This window comes from Apostichopus japonicus, chromosome 16 (genome assembly GCF_037975245.1).
Source record: "Apostichopus japonicus isolate 1M-3 chromosome 16, ASM3797524v1, whole genome shotgun sequence".
Classification (NCBI taxonomy): domain Eukaryota; kingdom Metazoa; phylum Echinodermata; class Holothuroidea; order Aspidochirotida; family Stichopodidae; genus Apostichopus; species Apostichopus japonicus.
Window position 1 is genome coordinate 44,656,240 of NC_092576.1, and position 17,371 is coordinate 44,673,610.

The following is a 17,371-nucleotide window of genomic DNA, read 5'->3' on the forward strand; positions in this document are numbered from 1 at the left end:
AAATCGCTAGTTACATAATCTGGCATATGAACCTTTGTCATATCATGTTGCATGAGTGCTGTAACTGGTTTGCAAGCTTGCAAAAGTCTTAAAAGGAGGAGGGTGTTGGGATAAATAGTTTAAAATAATATTAACAAAATTGTACCATATTTTGCTTTTCTTTTTTACCATATGTTGCCACTGCTTGAATAAGACTAGTTAATAGGACTTTTTGTGAGCTCCGCCTATGACAACAAGGTACAGTAGATTTCAACTGCACCTTGTTGGAAACATCCTAGGAAAGTTTCAATAAACACAGATGTTTCTATAAAACGGGAATCTGATGAACATTCCAATACTGCGAGTCTTTATTGGACATTTCAGCAGGAAGAAATAACCAATTCTGCTATCGTTTTATAGGTCCTTCATAAAATTCCCCTTAAAGAACTGTATTAATTTCTTTGGAAGGTGAATTTTATTGTAAAATGCAACATCTGTCAAATATTTAGTTTCCCTACCTGTCCAACTCCCCCCCCCCCCCATTTAACCCGAGTAGTTTACAGAAACTGGGACAGAACATTTTTGTGGGGAAAAAGGTTAAATAATGTTGTCGGAGGTATTGAGCATTTATCTATATTTCCCTTTCGAATCTAGATAGGAGGAAGTAGCAAACAATGCAAGGAAAACATGAAGTTCAAATGGATGCTTTAATTGCTTTTACCCAAAACATTGCTATATTCATTAATAAATATAATCCACTTCAAATTCAGTACCGTTATACAACATGCAAAAGAGATATGATATGGATGTACTTTCTAAATTTAAACCATTGCAGGTGAACAAGTTTAACATTGGTTTTTAATTTGACTGTATGTAGAAAACACCGGTTACATAATGAACCTCAGATACAATGTCGTGTTAATACATATTGCTGCTAGGAGCTGTTTAACAAACAGCAAAAGAAAAAGAAAAAATTACTTGACTATCAAGAGATTTGCAGAACTCCACTCCTTCAACAATATTTACAGTGGTGCAGACTTCAAAGCAGTGCAAGGGCAACAACTGCCTATCTCTTAAAGAAATTTCCAATTGCTTTCATTTCTAGCATTTGCATATGTTCAAAAGAAAAATGACAAATTAAAAGATGTGGTCCTTTCAAAATGTTACCACATCTCCTCCCCCTCTCTCCCCCACCAAACAAAGTATTGCATGTACAGCAGTAACCTTTTTTGTACATGTGCAATATATGGGGCAGAGCCTTATTCATGATTTGACCAAGCCCTTTATCCATTTGAATAGCACATATTATGTCAGTGGTATTCATATCAATGCTTTATAGAAAATGTGTCTCATGGTAAATTTTCTAGCTGATAGCATGAATGTGAATGAACTGAAGCTGTAGAAGTTGCTTTGTCTATATATTTTTAAAAGTAACATGAAATTTCATATTGATTTTTAATGAAAATATTTGCATTTATCAGTAATAAACAGAAAGAAGACATAATGATTTCTGCTATAGTGTCTTATCTCTGCCTCTTATGTTAAAATTGTGTTCATTGGTTGGTCCTTGTACTTCGAACATATTACTCCCTAACTCAGCAAACCCATATTCGATATGAAGATGCTAATTCAGACAGCTTACTGTTATGACTTGCCTGGTGAGAAATAGGGTTTTCCTTTGATGCAAAATTCCAGTTATCGCTATTGTTGACAAACATGACTTGCTTTGGTTGAAGTATGAATTTCATTAATTATACTAAACTTTCGCTGTAGGTTAGGGTAACATAGATGTACAGGTTTGGGAGATTCGTTTAACCCATCTCCCTGTCGTCTGATATGCGATTAATGTGGCACCTCATTGTCCACTGTGTAAATTTGATTATACCTACTGAATGTTCTAGCAAGTTCTCGACCAATATTGATGAATTTGCATCTGGATGAATTTGCACTGGATGAATTTGCATCATGCCAACTATGTAGGAGCCATTTCTTTAAACCTTGCAAGACTGGTCTATAGAGTTTCAGCTAATTTAATACAATGCCATGTAGAACCTAGGATGTGTTATCAAGAGAAGGACATACAACGAATAAAGCCAATAATTTAAGCCGATCGATGAAGAATTCAAATACTGTGTAATCTTATCCTACTTCAAAGGTGTGGTCGAAAGGTTTCCTAGTAAAATTACTGGTCCTTTCAGATCTGCAACTTCATCTTGAGTACTTCTTTTTTTGTCACATAGTAGCTTGAAACAATTGAAAGTTGGAGACAGTACTTTGAAGATATGTGCTTCGGCACCATGTGCCCAGTAGCGTAGCCAAGGGGTGGGGGTGAGGTGGGGGCGACAGCCCCATGAAAGCTTGTCTCCCCCAAGTCGCCCTCCCACTGGGATTTTGGGTGTCGAAAAAATTACATGTTTGAAAAATATATCATTCATTGGTCTGCATGGTATCGAATCTCCATGATGACCACTCATGAACGACCCTTCGACCGCGGAGCGGCAGTAGGCTATAGTTGTTGAAAAAACCTGACGTGACATAGCGCATATGCCGAGAAGCCATCTACAGTAGTCGCACTGCATAGGCCGAGATATGTCATGATATTTCAAAGCAACTTACCAGATTGTTTCTTCCTTCTATTTCTCTAAACTATTTGATGACCATATCAAGACATGGAGATCTCAAAATAAAGGATGCTGTGAAACTTTAGAGCAGCTTACAAGGCCTGGGAAGTGTCATTTCCAACGATCTAGGAGGTATTTATAGCTGAAAACTCCCCGTACGCTGAGCGCCAACCCATGGTGGCACTCCACTCAGGTAGTAACAAGACGCCCTCCCTAGAATTGGTCAAGCCCCCTCCCCAAGCGCCCACCCCCTCCACTGAAACAATCCTGGCTACCTCACTGCATTTACCACAGGTTTATCTGATATCAAAGTGAAAGCGGCTTTCCACAAGAATAAAGAAAGCATGTCTACATTTTTGTGTAACACCTACACAACTCAATCCCCACCCAACAAGACTACCTACGTATAGTTTTCATTGAGGATTCCAATAATTCCTGCAATTTCCTACCAATAACATATAGAATGCCACCCCTGTTATCGTGGCGGAGCTAGGGGTATGGTCAGAGGGGTGAGAATGGTCTGTATGGGCGCTTTCGACTTTATCTAAGCGGAGCGCCACCACAGGTTGGCGCAGAGCCTACAGAAATATTTTGAGCAAAGATACTCCCTATATCGCCGGAAATGACCCTTTCCGGGCCTTGATAATTTGCAGATAAACGAAGAATAAATAGGTGTCATCGCCAACAAAATGTGACAAATGTCAATAGGTAGATGAGAGCGCCATAAAAAAGTCAATAATCGCGAATAAGTAAAAAAGTGATAAATAGCTGAAAAGGGCGCCAGCAGTCCATTTGAGTCCGTAAGGGGAGGGGGCATCCGCCCCCTGACTGTATTGACGCTCCGCCACTGTTGGGAGCGCAGTGTAGGAAGAGAAGGGGGAGAGGGGTGGTGTTTTTTAACGGTTTGGGTGAGCGTCTGCAATGATTCGTAATGACATGTTATCGCAAGCGTTCAACATGCTCAAATAAAATGAATGAATGAGGAGGAATTCATATCACTTTTCAACCATTTTTTGAAACAAATTGAGCGAATTGATCGCTAGTAATCTTGATAATGGTTATATCACGGTCATTGTCATGTTTCTCATATGTAACTTGCTCATATAAAAGAATACTGTACGTTATGTTATCAGAAATACTTTTAAACTGACACCAAAGAGACTAAAAATTCTTTTCGAATTTGTTAATAATATTGTCTTTTAAGAAACACCGTAGATACGTTGCTTGGTTGGGTTTACTGCAATAGTGGCAAATGGAGAACAATATCCGCACTTAGTGGACCTAATGTTAGAGTCGTGCATTGACCTTGAACAGAGGGGCCTACCGTAAAAACGTACGGAAAATTCATCCTTTTATATCTCAGCGAGACAATTCCACTGGATACAATAATACGACTCAAAAGTCCTTAGATGTGGTCATCATAACAATCACAATAAAAAATATGTATGAAAAGCAGATTAAACATATGATGGAAACTCAAATGTGGACCAAAAAACGATGTCCCTACGGATGCCGTTTAGTGACATTTACATAATTGTGTGTGTAGTAGGTTCTGTAGCTCTTTTGTGGAAAAACTTTGTAATATGCTTAAAGTTGGTAGTTCATCCATGATTTAGATTAATGAGAGACATAGATCATCACGTTTTATGAGGAGAGAGGCTATTTTTAAAAATCTGGGTAATAGGTACTGTAACTCTTTTCTTGGAGAAAGCTTGGAATATGCGGATAAGGAAAAAAGTTCCAAGTTCCTCCCATGCATTAAATAAATGAGGGACCTAGATCATCACGCTTTGCGAGGATATCTCATATACTAGGTGTAAGAGAAGCGATGATTGTGAGGAAGGGAAGGGTATAATGGGGGGGGGGTAAATAATGTTACCAGGGGGACTTAATAATTTTTCCTAAATGAGATTTAAAAAAAATCATTAATGTAAGTAAATTTCATTACTGCCTGCTCTCGCTGATTTCTTTTAACCCTATAGAGCGGAGTGTGTGAGGTGAAGAAGGGTAGGGCAGGATAGGAGGGATAAATGACGATGTAACCAGGGGGACTGATAATTCGTTCAATAAGAGATTTGAATATATTATATATATATATATATATATATGTAAGTTAATATCATTACTGCCTGCTCTCACTGATTCCTTTCAACCCTAAGTAACGCTTATCGGAAGACTTTAGGCCGATAATACAATGCTTTAACAAAGAGATGCTTCTAATGTATTACTTAAAACTTTAATTGTAACTTTAACTAATCTATTTGGAAAAAATTATGCTTTTTAGTTGAAAGACTCAGTAAGGATCAATTGAGTAGAACAAAGATCGTTGCGTTCTGCGTGTAACGATGATTTTCCTACATTGGGATGAAAGATTAGGGAGTGTAGGATTGAGTGGGAAGCTAAATGACGGTGTAACTAAGAAGTTAAAGAAAATCTTAGTGATAAAATCATTATTGCTTGCTCTTTGCTGATTTAACATTAGAATAAGTGTCTCTAATCATTAGATAATCCTTTAACAAAGGAGGTTCGGTTGGGGGAATGGGGGGGGGGGGTTACTTGACGGATTGACGGGAAAGAAAGATTGGGAGCCAGTGGCGGAGCTAGGGCTTGGTCAGAGGGGGCGAGAATGGTCTGTATGGGCGCTTTCGACTTTATCTAAGCGGAGCGCCACCACAGGTTGGCACAGAGCGTACAGGAATGTTTCCTTATATCGCCGGAAATGACCCTTTAGGTATAGGTGTCATCGCCAACAAAATGTGACAAATGTCAATAGGTAGATGAGAGCGCAATAAAAAAGTAAATAATCGCGAGTAAGTAAAAAGTGGTGAATAGCTGAAAAGGGCGCCAGCAGTCCATTTGAGTCCGCCCCCCCCCCCTCTGACTGTATGGACGTTCCGCCACTGCCTGTTATGACATTAGAAACAAAGACTGATATGAGATGAGTGTGGCATATACCTACTGACGACTGATAACAGTATTACAGTGCATGTTCTAGCCTTTTGACATCGTATGAATCTAGCAGACAACGTACAGGTACCGTCTGGTACCATTATCCGTTTTGAGCGCTATTTAGGGGTTCTAGGACAAAATCCCCCGGACAAAATCCCCCCGGACAAAATCCCCCCAGACAAAATCCCCCCGGACAAAATCCCCTAGACAATATCCCCCTGACCCATACAAAGCCTGCCTGCAACAACCAGGGATGGCCCAGGTGTGACAGTCAAGGCATGGGACATTGCACTGATTAGGATACCGGCCAGGGGATTGGTCAGGGTACCAGTGAGGGTACAGGCGAGCATAACTGTGAGGGTTCCTGTGAGGGTACCTGTGAGGGTACCGGTCAAGGTACTGGTCATGTGACTGGTCACTGTACCGGTCAGGGTTCCACTCAGTGTACTGGTTAGGGTAATGGTCAGGGGACAGGAGATCATTGAGGGTAATTGCGAGGCTACCTGTTAGTGTGGCCATGGGATATAGCTCCATGGTGTGACATTTAAGGGACCGGTCAAGGTACTGGTCAAAGTACTGTTCATTGTACCAGTACTAGTAAGGGTACGTGTCAGAGTACGTGTCAGGGTGCCTTTCAGGATACCAGTTGGGATATCGGTCGGGGTACCGGTCGAGGTACCGGTTGAGGTACCGGCCGGGGTACGGGCCGGGGTACAGTCCAGGGTACTGCTCAGGGAGGGGTACCGGTGGGGGTAACTATCAGGCTCACTATTAGGGTACCGGTCGTGATATGGTCGGGGTACTGGTCCGGGAACCACTGAGAGTACCACTGAGAGTACCAATAGAGATACCGGTGAGGGTACCGGATGACGGTACCAGATGACGGTACATGATGACGATAGCAGAGACCGGGAGGATGAGGCTTTTTTGTAAAGAATTGTTGGGATTTTTTATAGCTTGGGGAGATTTTGTCCTGGGGGATTTTGGCTTGGGTGGATTTTGTCCTAGGGGGATTTTGTCCAGGGGGATTTTGGCTATGGTCGATTTTGTCCTAGGAGGATTTTGTCCGGGGGGGGGGGGGGGATTTAGTCCTGTCACCCTATTCAGGTATTAGTATTGGACCAAAAACAGTATTAATGTCGGCACGAACCAAACGTTAAAGAAAGCTCAAATGTTGTTTGTCCATCTCTAACATCCCTGGTGGAACCATGGAAATATTTGAAAATTGTCAGCACTGCGGCAAGTCCCCCACACATTTTGATATGTTACCATTATAGTATACAAATTGGGTAAAGCCTGTTCAGGAAATGATGATAATCAGCCCCTCCACTTTTATGTTTTTGACAAAATACTATACAATCAAAGCCATATTTTTAATGCCAAAATAATATGGCTCAGGAACTAATGGTATACTGGCAGTTTTAAGCTAAAATCGACAGTGAATATTATATGAATTGCATCAGAACATAATTTAAGTAATGTATAAATGCATGCGCAGTTGCAACTGTTCACTATGTGTTTATTTTTTTTTTTCACTCCTCAGAGGAATACTGCTACAAACAGTCAAACGACAAAAAATTTTCAATTGATCAGGAATACAACAGAAAGTGTCCCTTTCTGTACCCTACTGTACAGTATACTGTGTTGCTGACCCGAAACATAAACAGAGATATAGGCAGTGAATGTGATTGCCTAAAATTCATCAAAAATTGTTAACGATTTGTTTTTTTAAACTTCTACCCAGAAACCTGGCTTATTACCAAACACATACAGTAGTGGAGATTAGCATGATATTAAAAGACGAGACACAATAAAAATTGTACAATCATATTCAAGCAGTTGATTGTAATTTTCAATCCCAGTTTATATTTTCCACAAGATTTATTTCACATAAACCAGGATACTTGCACTATTTCATGACCTCAATTTACTGACCTCTCTCATACATGAGAAACATTTTGGGAACTAACTTATACCTCAAGTATTTATCTTACCAGTATAGGCTGTATCTCATACCGTAACCAATGCAAATTACCACAATATCATGGAGTTTCCATGATTGGAGGGACAAAATTATACACAATACCCCTGGATTGCACAATTTCATACCTATAGTTACAAATGTTGTGGTTTACAGTATGTTTCATTGGGCTGCACTAGAAGGTTTCCATGACATTGGTGCTAGTTGCATGTGCCTTTGCTGTATTCACTCCCCTCAATTTTGAAGGGAAATAATTTAATTTTGTTTAAAGAGTAAACTGGTTCTTGGTGTAATAAAAGACCACAAGCTTTCAGTCACTAAGTCAGGCCTAATATTGTTAACTTTTCCCATAGCATAACCCCTGCACCCCAATTGTAGAATTGTGAAACTGTGGTTCAGAAACAATGCAGTGTACCCCGGAGATTTTAAGGGATACAAGTTTGATTTTTTTGTATAATAGTAATCTGCTTAACAAATGCCCTTAGTCCTGCACAAGTGTATGTGTGGTGGTTGCTGAAAATTATTGTACTATGGCTTGCTGATCTTGCTTGGGATACCAAATTAAAACATCTTAAAACATGAGAAATGCATTTAAGAACTGTTAAAGCAGGGTATGGCAGCAACATCTCCAGTAACCTCAACACTTAAGCATCAGGACCACTTCAGTGTTATAACAAGTTCCATGTTCTTGACAAGCATCTGCAAATGTTCCCTAATACTTACAAAAACATGTGGTGCCACAATGTCACCAAACTAAAACATTTCAAGAAAAAAATTGCAAAAGAATGAGTCCATTTATACAGTTTAATACGTAGAAGACTTCCCATGAAGACTGGTCTGCATTCTCTTGGTTCTGTCTGCTTGAAGCTTATAATATTAATTTCCTCTTTCTTTTATATGGTGTAACAGTGTAACACATCCTGGAACTAGTTAGTTATCTGTTACTGCTCTGCATTTATGTGAAGCAAATACTATATTACTCTACCGATCCAACAACTATTCCCAGCAACCTCCTAACTCCATTGAAAGATGTGCTGTGTCACACAGGATATATACGAGACGTGTGAATCTACTTCGCGATTTACAGGACATACTATTGCTTTGCTTGGCATCGGCCTCTATGCAAGCTTTTAATTGATAAGCCCAACAAGGAGCTATACCACTATGTACAGCATGATGAAAAGCTTGGTTGAAGATTGTATTCACCCCACTGAAAAATGTGTGATAATCTTGCCTGGCATTTCTAATTAGAGCATTTCCTTTGCTGTATCAGCCTGTAGATCTATCCATCTGTTGGTACAAAAAGAAAAGCTTTCTTTAAAATATATGCTGATTTGGTCCCAATTATAGCACGCAATATAGCTTGGAATGTTTTTGCGATTACCGAATAGACCTCACATGACCTCACACTCTACAAATGAAGAAAACAATGGACTGCTTTACAAAACTAAATCTCCTGTAAATCAGCCAATATTTTAATCATCTCACAACCTTTCATATATCCAATGTAACTGTCAATTTCAATTCGTTTATCCATCCCATTTTGGGCCCATTAATTCTTGATTCATCTTGCCTTGTATACAACATTGAACATTTTATTTATGCAGCCATGAATTCAATTGGAGCTGAAACAGCTCCCTACCATAGCAAGTACTTTTAAAAGTTGCAAGTCATTTAAGCTTTACCAATTGTAAAGATTTCCAAATTTAAATATACATGTAAATTTTACGTGGACCTAGCCTGACAATTTGGTGTTGTCCTGCATTGACCTTTAAGAGTGGAAAACCAGTGAGTGGATATAGCTCTAGTGTAGTTAAATACTATGGAGATAGAGGAAAAGATACCACCACATTAACCAGATTATACAAAAGTGTTTATTCCTTCTGATTGTTTCTTTCTTCATTCCATAACTTTGGAATAAATTACCTCAGATGTTACTCGTATTTGAGATAATAGAGTCCTATGGCACAAGTTTATGCGATGTCAAACCTACAGAATATTAACTTACTTTTTGGTTAATTTAGAAAATATCTTCCATTTTGCTGTCAATGATGCAGTAGGTCACCACATCAGTCTGTCCCAGACGGCAACTGTGCTCTAGTTATGATTGCAACCGTTCCAACATTGACCGCTTCACTGCATGGCAGCTACATCGTACAGTGTTATCCCTTTGATAATGGGCTGTTGTCATTCATCTTGAGAATGTTGATCATCAAATTTGTCTGAGAAAACATTAACAGTGCGAATCAAATAAATATCAAATGGTCAGAGTGTAGATGTGCATTATTTCAAGTTTTATTGTACACTTCTCTCCAATATATTTTGGGCCAATACAGAGCTCAGATCTTTAACACTGAATATTGCACATTTAGTCAACTTGGTATTACTTATGGATCTAAATAGACTTAAAAAAGTGACTTATATGCAAGGGAGGGGATAGAAGGCTTTATCAAGTTTTTGTGTTATATATATTTTTGGAGGATGTTAATTTTTAATTAGGTGCACTCTGCTTTTGTAACAGTTACATTATGGAACTGTACTGACTCAATAGCCATTTGGACGCATGGCATTGTTATTTTGTAAAAAAATTGGCTAAATAAGACACAAAAGAAACACAATGCATCACTTGAGAGACCTAGATTAAAGGTATTCTGCATTGGCCCAAATTTGATGCTGGATTTTCAAGTATTATATCCTTTAATTGTTTTTATTGATACCCTCACTGGGATATTCAGACATCTTACAGTACAGTGGTGTTTAGAATGTCTGGGAATATTTTGGAGAGTAAAGACTTCCAAGAACTTTTTGAAAAGTTCTAGCAATTATAGCATGTCTTATTCAATACAGGCTACTTGTAAGTTACATTTGCATGGTGACTTCAGTCTCTAATTATCTAGGCAAAGCTACTGTACAGTACAGTATCTGGTCATGATATATGGCAATGTACAGTAACAATTATTGTCCAGCAAAATCTAAGGCCATATATGATACATACATGCACGGTAGGCTAAGAAGTTAAGCTGACCTACTTGAAATCTAATTTCTCTGGCAGTTGGTATTAATTTGTTGTCAAACTACAGACCAGTTTACCCTTGACCCAATGCTAAGGTAGTGTTAGGCCTTGGACTATGGCCCTAGGCTACAGCCGAACGTAGGCTAGGCCTTACAAGCTTTAGGCTAGAAGCTAGTCTAGACTACAGTATTGGAATATGGGTATGAACAGATTACGTGAGGCTGTATGCAACAACGTTATAATATCAACGTTATTAATATCACCAAACGTTATTGACTAATCTAATGGACCTTACCTGAAGATGGTGGTGAGACGTTTTCGTGTTAACGGTACTTTTTTTAAGAAAAAGTCAACAAGGAAAGAACCTGGGCGCGAAAACCAAACTACCGAACGACTGCCCCGATCTCAAGCCCAGTCCCCTTGCATCGGGAGGGAACAGATACTACACATCACCTTAGCCGAAACTGTCATTGGGTTGCATGCAATGCAGCCCACGGGAATGTTTAGCTTTAGCCCCGGGCGTATACAGTGTACACAGTGTACAGCGTATACACTGTTTACAGGCTACTGCCGGTGTCAAGAAAACTACGGATGCCTGTACGTACAAGTAAACTAATAAACCAACTCGGGGTTATACTTTGAGAGCAAGACTTAGGTTTACCGTAAGGGTTTAACCAATTGAATTTTTCCTTGCCAAATGACCTAAAAAGTAGGTAGCATACTTTTTAACGACTGATATGCAGTCTTAGTATCATAAGGTATAATGTTGTTAAATATCAAGTTGTTCCAATAATTTCACCTCAGGTAAACCTAGGCACCATCTTCGAGAAGTAAACGTTCATACCAATCCAGTGCTATATATATATATATATATATATATATATATATATATATATATATATATATATATATATATATATATATACATATATATATATATATATATATATATATATATATATATATATAGACAATTTCTGATTTACTCACTAATAAATAACATCCTATATAAGGTAAAATATAGAAAACAATAACGTTAACGTTGAAACTGCAAAAAAAAAAATTACACTGATAAATAATCTAGTTTTTAATAAACTTGAAGTTGCGATATTTCTTTAGTTGTGTTGATATTATAAGTGACTTACTTTAAGGCTCGATGCGATTTCAAGGAGCAATATCCTAGCCATCTGGAGCTGTCTACTATCAGTTCCTTCTAAAAACACATCACTCGAACACAGAAGTCGTAAACTGTGTTGACCCTTAGTCTGGAAATAAAAATAGAAGCGTCTTCAAATGAACACAGAACGAACTTCCACAATTTCACACATTTAACTGAAGATGAAAGCTGGGGGAATGGGTGGTTGAAGGGGACTCCTAATCCACCACCCCTCCCATATTGTATGATTCAGGGACCTTAAGTTAAATGTCACCATATAGACACTGCTTTATGTTACGAATTGGATTTTAAGCAAGAAGTGGAGGAGGGGGGGGGGGTGGGGCGGGTAACTTGTTAGTAAAGTTCGTTCCGTAAGTGTCCAAGAGGAGGAAGGTTTTCCAACTTTCTTTGGTTTTGAGGGCATTATATACGACACGGTGGTACACACGGACTGAATCTTTATTGATACATATTTTAGTTTTTTTCTTGAAATTCAAAATTGCGACTAAACTTTAATGTCATATACTGTTGCTCGAACCTTCACCACTTTTAAAAGAATGCTGGTCGACTTCAACACCAAGTTACAGTGATTGACTGAGCAACAAAAAAAAACAAAAAAAAAAATTGGTTGTTAGTAAGTAATGTACTTTGTTCCTGGCTAGGAAAGCAGGATCTTCAGAAGCTGTAACACTTTTAGATTTTTGAATTGTTTAGACTGTTTTTTTTTAATTTTGGAGCAATATGACATGTCAGAAAGAGAAGTTTTTTTTAAAAACGCTTTCTGTTATATATATCATTTCAAGCCGTTCCAGATACCCATTGTTCTAGTGTAGGTGTTTTAGCTTAGCACAGATATACCGTATGTTTCCTAGGTTCCAATTTCTAGTGATTGCAATTTTTTTCCGGAGTAGTTTATTGTTAGCCTAATATTTCCAACAGCCAAAAAATTAATGTAATCGAGAATAATTCAGCCCTGCTTTACCGAAGCCGATATTTGAAGGGATAGGGTACTTGCTTAGAGGAAATGCTCCTATATTTCCCTCCCTACCATGGCGCCACCATCAGGATCCAATATAATACCATACGTATCCAAGTTGTGTGTTCTAAAATTGCCCAAAAGTTTGCCGCCCCGCTTTCGTTTTCAAAAATTGCGGTGGGGGAGGGAAGCTCTTCGAAGTATCATAATTCATAGAAACTTTGGTTATCATTTATAAATAATGTCATTATTTTTTTTTTCATCTAGCATTGTCTTAATATTCGATTTTTAGGGAAACTGCCGATTTTGATAAGCCTTTTGTTAAGTCAGTTAAGTTGCTACTTTTTCCTGTGTATTTCACAAAAACATGTTGTTCACATTTCTGTACGTGTATTCTGAGACAAATTCAAATCTGACAATTGCTAAGAAAGATTAACAACGTCGCATGTAAATCAATAACCGAATGAACCTCTCTAAATGCACATAAAAAGAATGGTTGCATCTTATGTTTTGCATGCAACGCATTGCTAAAGTGAAATGTATTTTATAGCATAGAGTTAAGCCTATTGTTTTTAATGCAGGGAAAAGGTCATTTGGGTTCAGCAGAAGTCATATTATGAAAACTTTGTAAACATGATATCTCAAAATAGGAAACTTGGGCATAACTCGCACGTAGTATGAAGGTGTATAACATAAAGTTAAGGTAGCCTATTGTTTTTAGTGGAGGTCAACGGTCATTTGGGGTCATCAGAGGTCAAACTGTGGAAACCTTGTACCGTTTACAATTTAAGGAGCCTATTATAGGTCGTTTTTAAGTCAAGAAGTGCTAAACATTTACTTCACTCCCTTCTTACATGTCGCTCTACATTAACATACCTTCCTAAATACAATATCGCAAATGACGCTTGGACAGTTTGCATATTAGGTATGTTATTATACCACATTGAGTACCTTATTTTGTGGGCAGAGGTTAATAGTTGTATGAGTTTACTGGGTGTCAACATGTAAAAAAACATGTTTTACACAATACTTCCACAAGGACAGATGTCATGCATCACATATAGAACAAAAAGCCTGTTGTTGAGGTCAATGGTCATTCAGGACATCCTGTGTCATTGTGAATTTATTGTTTATCATATCACACTGCTTTTCACCGTGCTACTAATATCAAATATGTTGTACACCCTCACTGTACATCACGTCAGATTTATGAAGTAAACAGCTCATGTTTCGTCATCGAAACTACCATGAAATTTTGCATTCTGAGTTTTGTTTTATTTTTTTGACTAAATTCAAATAAAAATACAAGAAAAATGATTTTACAATAACTAAAAAAAAAGTTGAGTGTATTCTTGTTACAAGTTAATGATTTGGGCATAAATGGGCATTTTTCACAATCTATTTAATATTTTGATTAATTTTTGTAACTTTTTATTAGCACAGAAGTGAAGTTAGCATAGAATTGATACAAATTTTACGATATATAAAACAGTAAAACATATATATCCGAAAACTGAACACTTTGTACCATCTTCAAAAGCGCCCTCGACTTTGAAGATACCATCTTGTAAACTTTGAACCGTTTAAGTACAAAAAAACATGTAGCATTAAAGTGTTTGATGTTATGAAAAGGACAAATTCCGTATTGAGAATAATGAAGCTTCAGGATGGAAATAATGTATAAGGTGTTTGTAAAGCGTTTGATAAACTACTTCCAAAATCTATTAACAGCATGCTGTTTGAATATATTCTTAATTGCATTTTTATATGTGCTTATCTTTTCTAATTCTTTACAAGGAAACTTTACATGTAGATTACGTTCAATACACCATCACCGGTGAAATTCTTTCTCTGTATTGTACTTATCAGTGCGATACAATACAAGTATGAATGAATGGAATCATGAAAGCATGAAAGAATTGAAGGACCAAAGTTGACTCGGCATTCCATAAGGATGTCTAATATGTTCAGCACCATATGTCTACATGGAGCTTACCAATTGTCTCATAATTAAATGACCACCAGTGGAATTTATGATCGAAAATTCAAAGATTATCTTAAATTATTAACTGTTTTCATGACACACATATACATTCGATAGAAAATTCCCTACGACTTACAGTAGCACAACTGCACTATGCTATAGAAACCGTTTGCCTAGATGGATGAAAATTATGTAATGTCATTAGGTGCAATCATGCATTTGGTAGAATTTAAGAGTTTGTTGCCTAGCAAATGATACAACTGTAGGCATCATTATACTCAAAAGAATTGTAAAATACTTACTTCAAGTATTGTGGCTTCATTGGTGCTCAAGATCCATTTACCTGTGGTAGAATCTAAACGGAATCCATGTTTAGGTGGGTTCCATGAAACTGGAAACAAGAAACATGAACGAGTTAGTTATAGGTAAAACACGAAAATAATCATGAAAAAATAAAACACGATTACAAGGTCAATGTTTTACCATATATTAATATTCTTCGTTGAATATTTCCGTCTAAGGATGTCACCCACCTTAGTATCCCACAAAGGATCACAAATTGTTTGTGATGAGTAACATATTTAGTTGTTTCTATATTCTCTGTTACGTGACCGTTCTCATACTTAATGTGGAGAACAGATCACGTGGCATAAAACGGAGAACACAGGGATGGAAGTAAGTTTAAAGCATTTAATAAGCTATTTACATGGCAGAACAAAGTATAAATATGAACATAATACATAACTTTAGTTTCTTAATTCAATTAACGTCTTTCTGGACTTGGAGAGCCGGGGAGAATTTCTGCTTATTTCTTGAGTTACCTTAGTGCTCGGCGGATAGTGTCCAGGTTTGCTTTAGAAGTAGTTCGGCTGGATGTAGATAAAGTTCAGGTAGAGCGACGAGAATCCATTAGAGTGTAGTAGGTCGGAGTTCCGACAAAAGTATAGAGTTAAATATGTACTGTGTTTAAAATGTAATCAAGCCAAGGAACCATCAGAGGTGTGGCGACAACCTCTTAACGGAACGAACGGAGAAAACGGAGAGGGCGCTCAATTGGGCGTGTGCGGCTTTTATACCCGGAGTGTAAAGGAATGTTTCAGTAGGCTATGAATATTCATGAAGTCTGCGAAACACTTTGTTGGCGAGTTCCAGTCATGTAGAATGCGTGAGCGCATCTGGGATCGTAACAATCGGAAGACTCGAATACTTGAATGGTAACTTTTATTACGTAATAGGGTAGGTGAATAAGTGGGTTACATAACATCTCACCTTCAATTTCAAGTAACCTCTTAGAAAGAGAATTGACGGGAAATACCAGAGGTAACACACAGTCAATGAATCTGTAAAAACAAAGATATTTTTGAGTCATTTTAATAATATCCACCCTTTATAAAGTAAATATAATGTTACGTTATTGATATATGTGTCATTTAGTGTGTAAACATCAATCATCCAGCTAAACTTATATTCAACAACACAGTTCCATAATGTGCTGGTTGGAAATTTATTGTTTATTAAGTGAACGTGAATAAAAACATAACAGTACATGATAAGTGATAACTTACGACAATTTCTTTAGCCGTTTGCATTTCCGTGTATAAGCAAATAATCCTAGTACTTGGTACGTGTTAAGTTCTGTTCCCTTCTCTTTCTTTATTTGTAGTTCCTCTAAGGCGGGAAATACAGGCACAGACATTCCATTTGCCAGGAGTATCTTCCCTTTGCCCACAGGGTGAAATGATTTTAGTCTGAGATGGGTAACCTTGATTTAAGGAAGACACATTTTTGAAATTATTAGACAACCGTGCGTAGAACTATTTTTTTTTCATATCTTTGATTGTGAATTTATATTCCAGGTTTACAAAACCAAAGCACAGTGTTTTGCTCAATTTGTTGACGGACAGGATGGTTGATGCAACCCCAATTGATTATATACAAAATTGGAGAATTGCAGTTACTGTATGAAATATTGTATGGAATATATGAAAGGTGTAACGATCCGGCGCGTTAGTTCCTTTGCTCGGAGTCGTATTATTATTCATATAATATACTCCAATGAGAAACACTTCTCGTTGCATCAGTACTATAAAACAAACTTAGAAATAGCAGCATAGGTTGTCGAAGTATAGACTTGGTCTTGCAGCTTAGTGTTTTAAATAATGTTATTCTACATAAGCTGTGAAACATTTGTATCAAGCTTAATATTTCAAATGACTCACGTAAGAACTGTAAAATACCTTTGATCTGAGAACATCTGCACCCATGTTAAGATCTGTCGATGATTCGTAATTCCAAAGTTGACAGAAAATCGAAATAAATGATAAAAAGTGTTACAGTTTCTGTTGGCATTAAGTAAACGTTGAAAGCAAACTTTATTAAACTTGTCATGGTTTATAGGTTACTTCTTCAACTATGTCATATTAGTTAATTGTTATTGATGTCTGTATCTTTGGAGTGCTGGTACGGCAATGTTACATTGTATACATTTTCAAACGTAGTAGGTGATGATTATTATTCATATGTTTGATATTGTACATGATGTGTATAATCCGGATGTTAGTCAATGTAAAAGGAAACCCATGGAACATATTTTCCAGATGTTAATGAGCATCTTGTGTAAAGCAATGTCGTTTGAAGGCATATCCACCCGCAAAAAACACAATGCAAAAACATCAATCCATAGAGCTAAGAGTAAAGTTTTGACCAACCGAC

The 17,371-nt window shown here is 37.5% G+C and overlaps 2 protein-coding genes across 2 annotated transcripts in view; both read right to left on the reverse strand.

The window, feature by feature from the left end:
• The window catches only part of LOC139982553 (uncharacterized), a 139,997-nt gene extending 123,074 nt beyond the window's left edge, over positions 1–16,923 (reverse strand). The window contains exons 1-5 of the mRNA XM_071995446.1: positions 16,879–16,923; positions 16,225–16,421; positions 15,929–15,999; positions 14,962–15,050; positions 11,689–11,808 (exon numbers count right to left, since the gene is read on the reverse strand). Coding sequence (XP_071851547.1) covers positions 11,689–11,808; positions 14,962–15,050; positions 15,929–15,999; positions 16,225–16,421; positions 16,879–16,923 — 522 coding nt within the window. The remainder of the gene's footprint in view (positions 1–11,688; positions 11,809–14,961; positions 15,051–15,928; positions 16,000–16,224; positions 16,422–16,878) is intronic.
• Positions 1–17,371, reverse strand: part of LOC139982191 (uncharacterized) — a 297,534-nt gene that overhangs the window by 254,538 nt on the left and 25,625 nt on the right. The gene's annotated exons all lie outside the window — the stretch shown is intronic.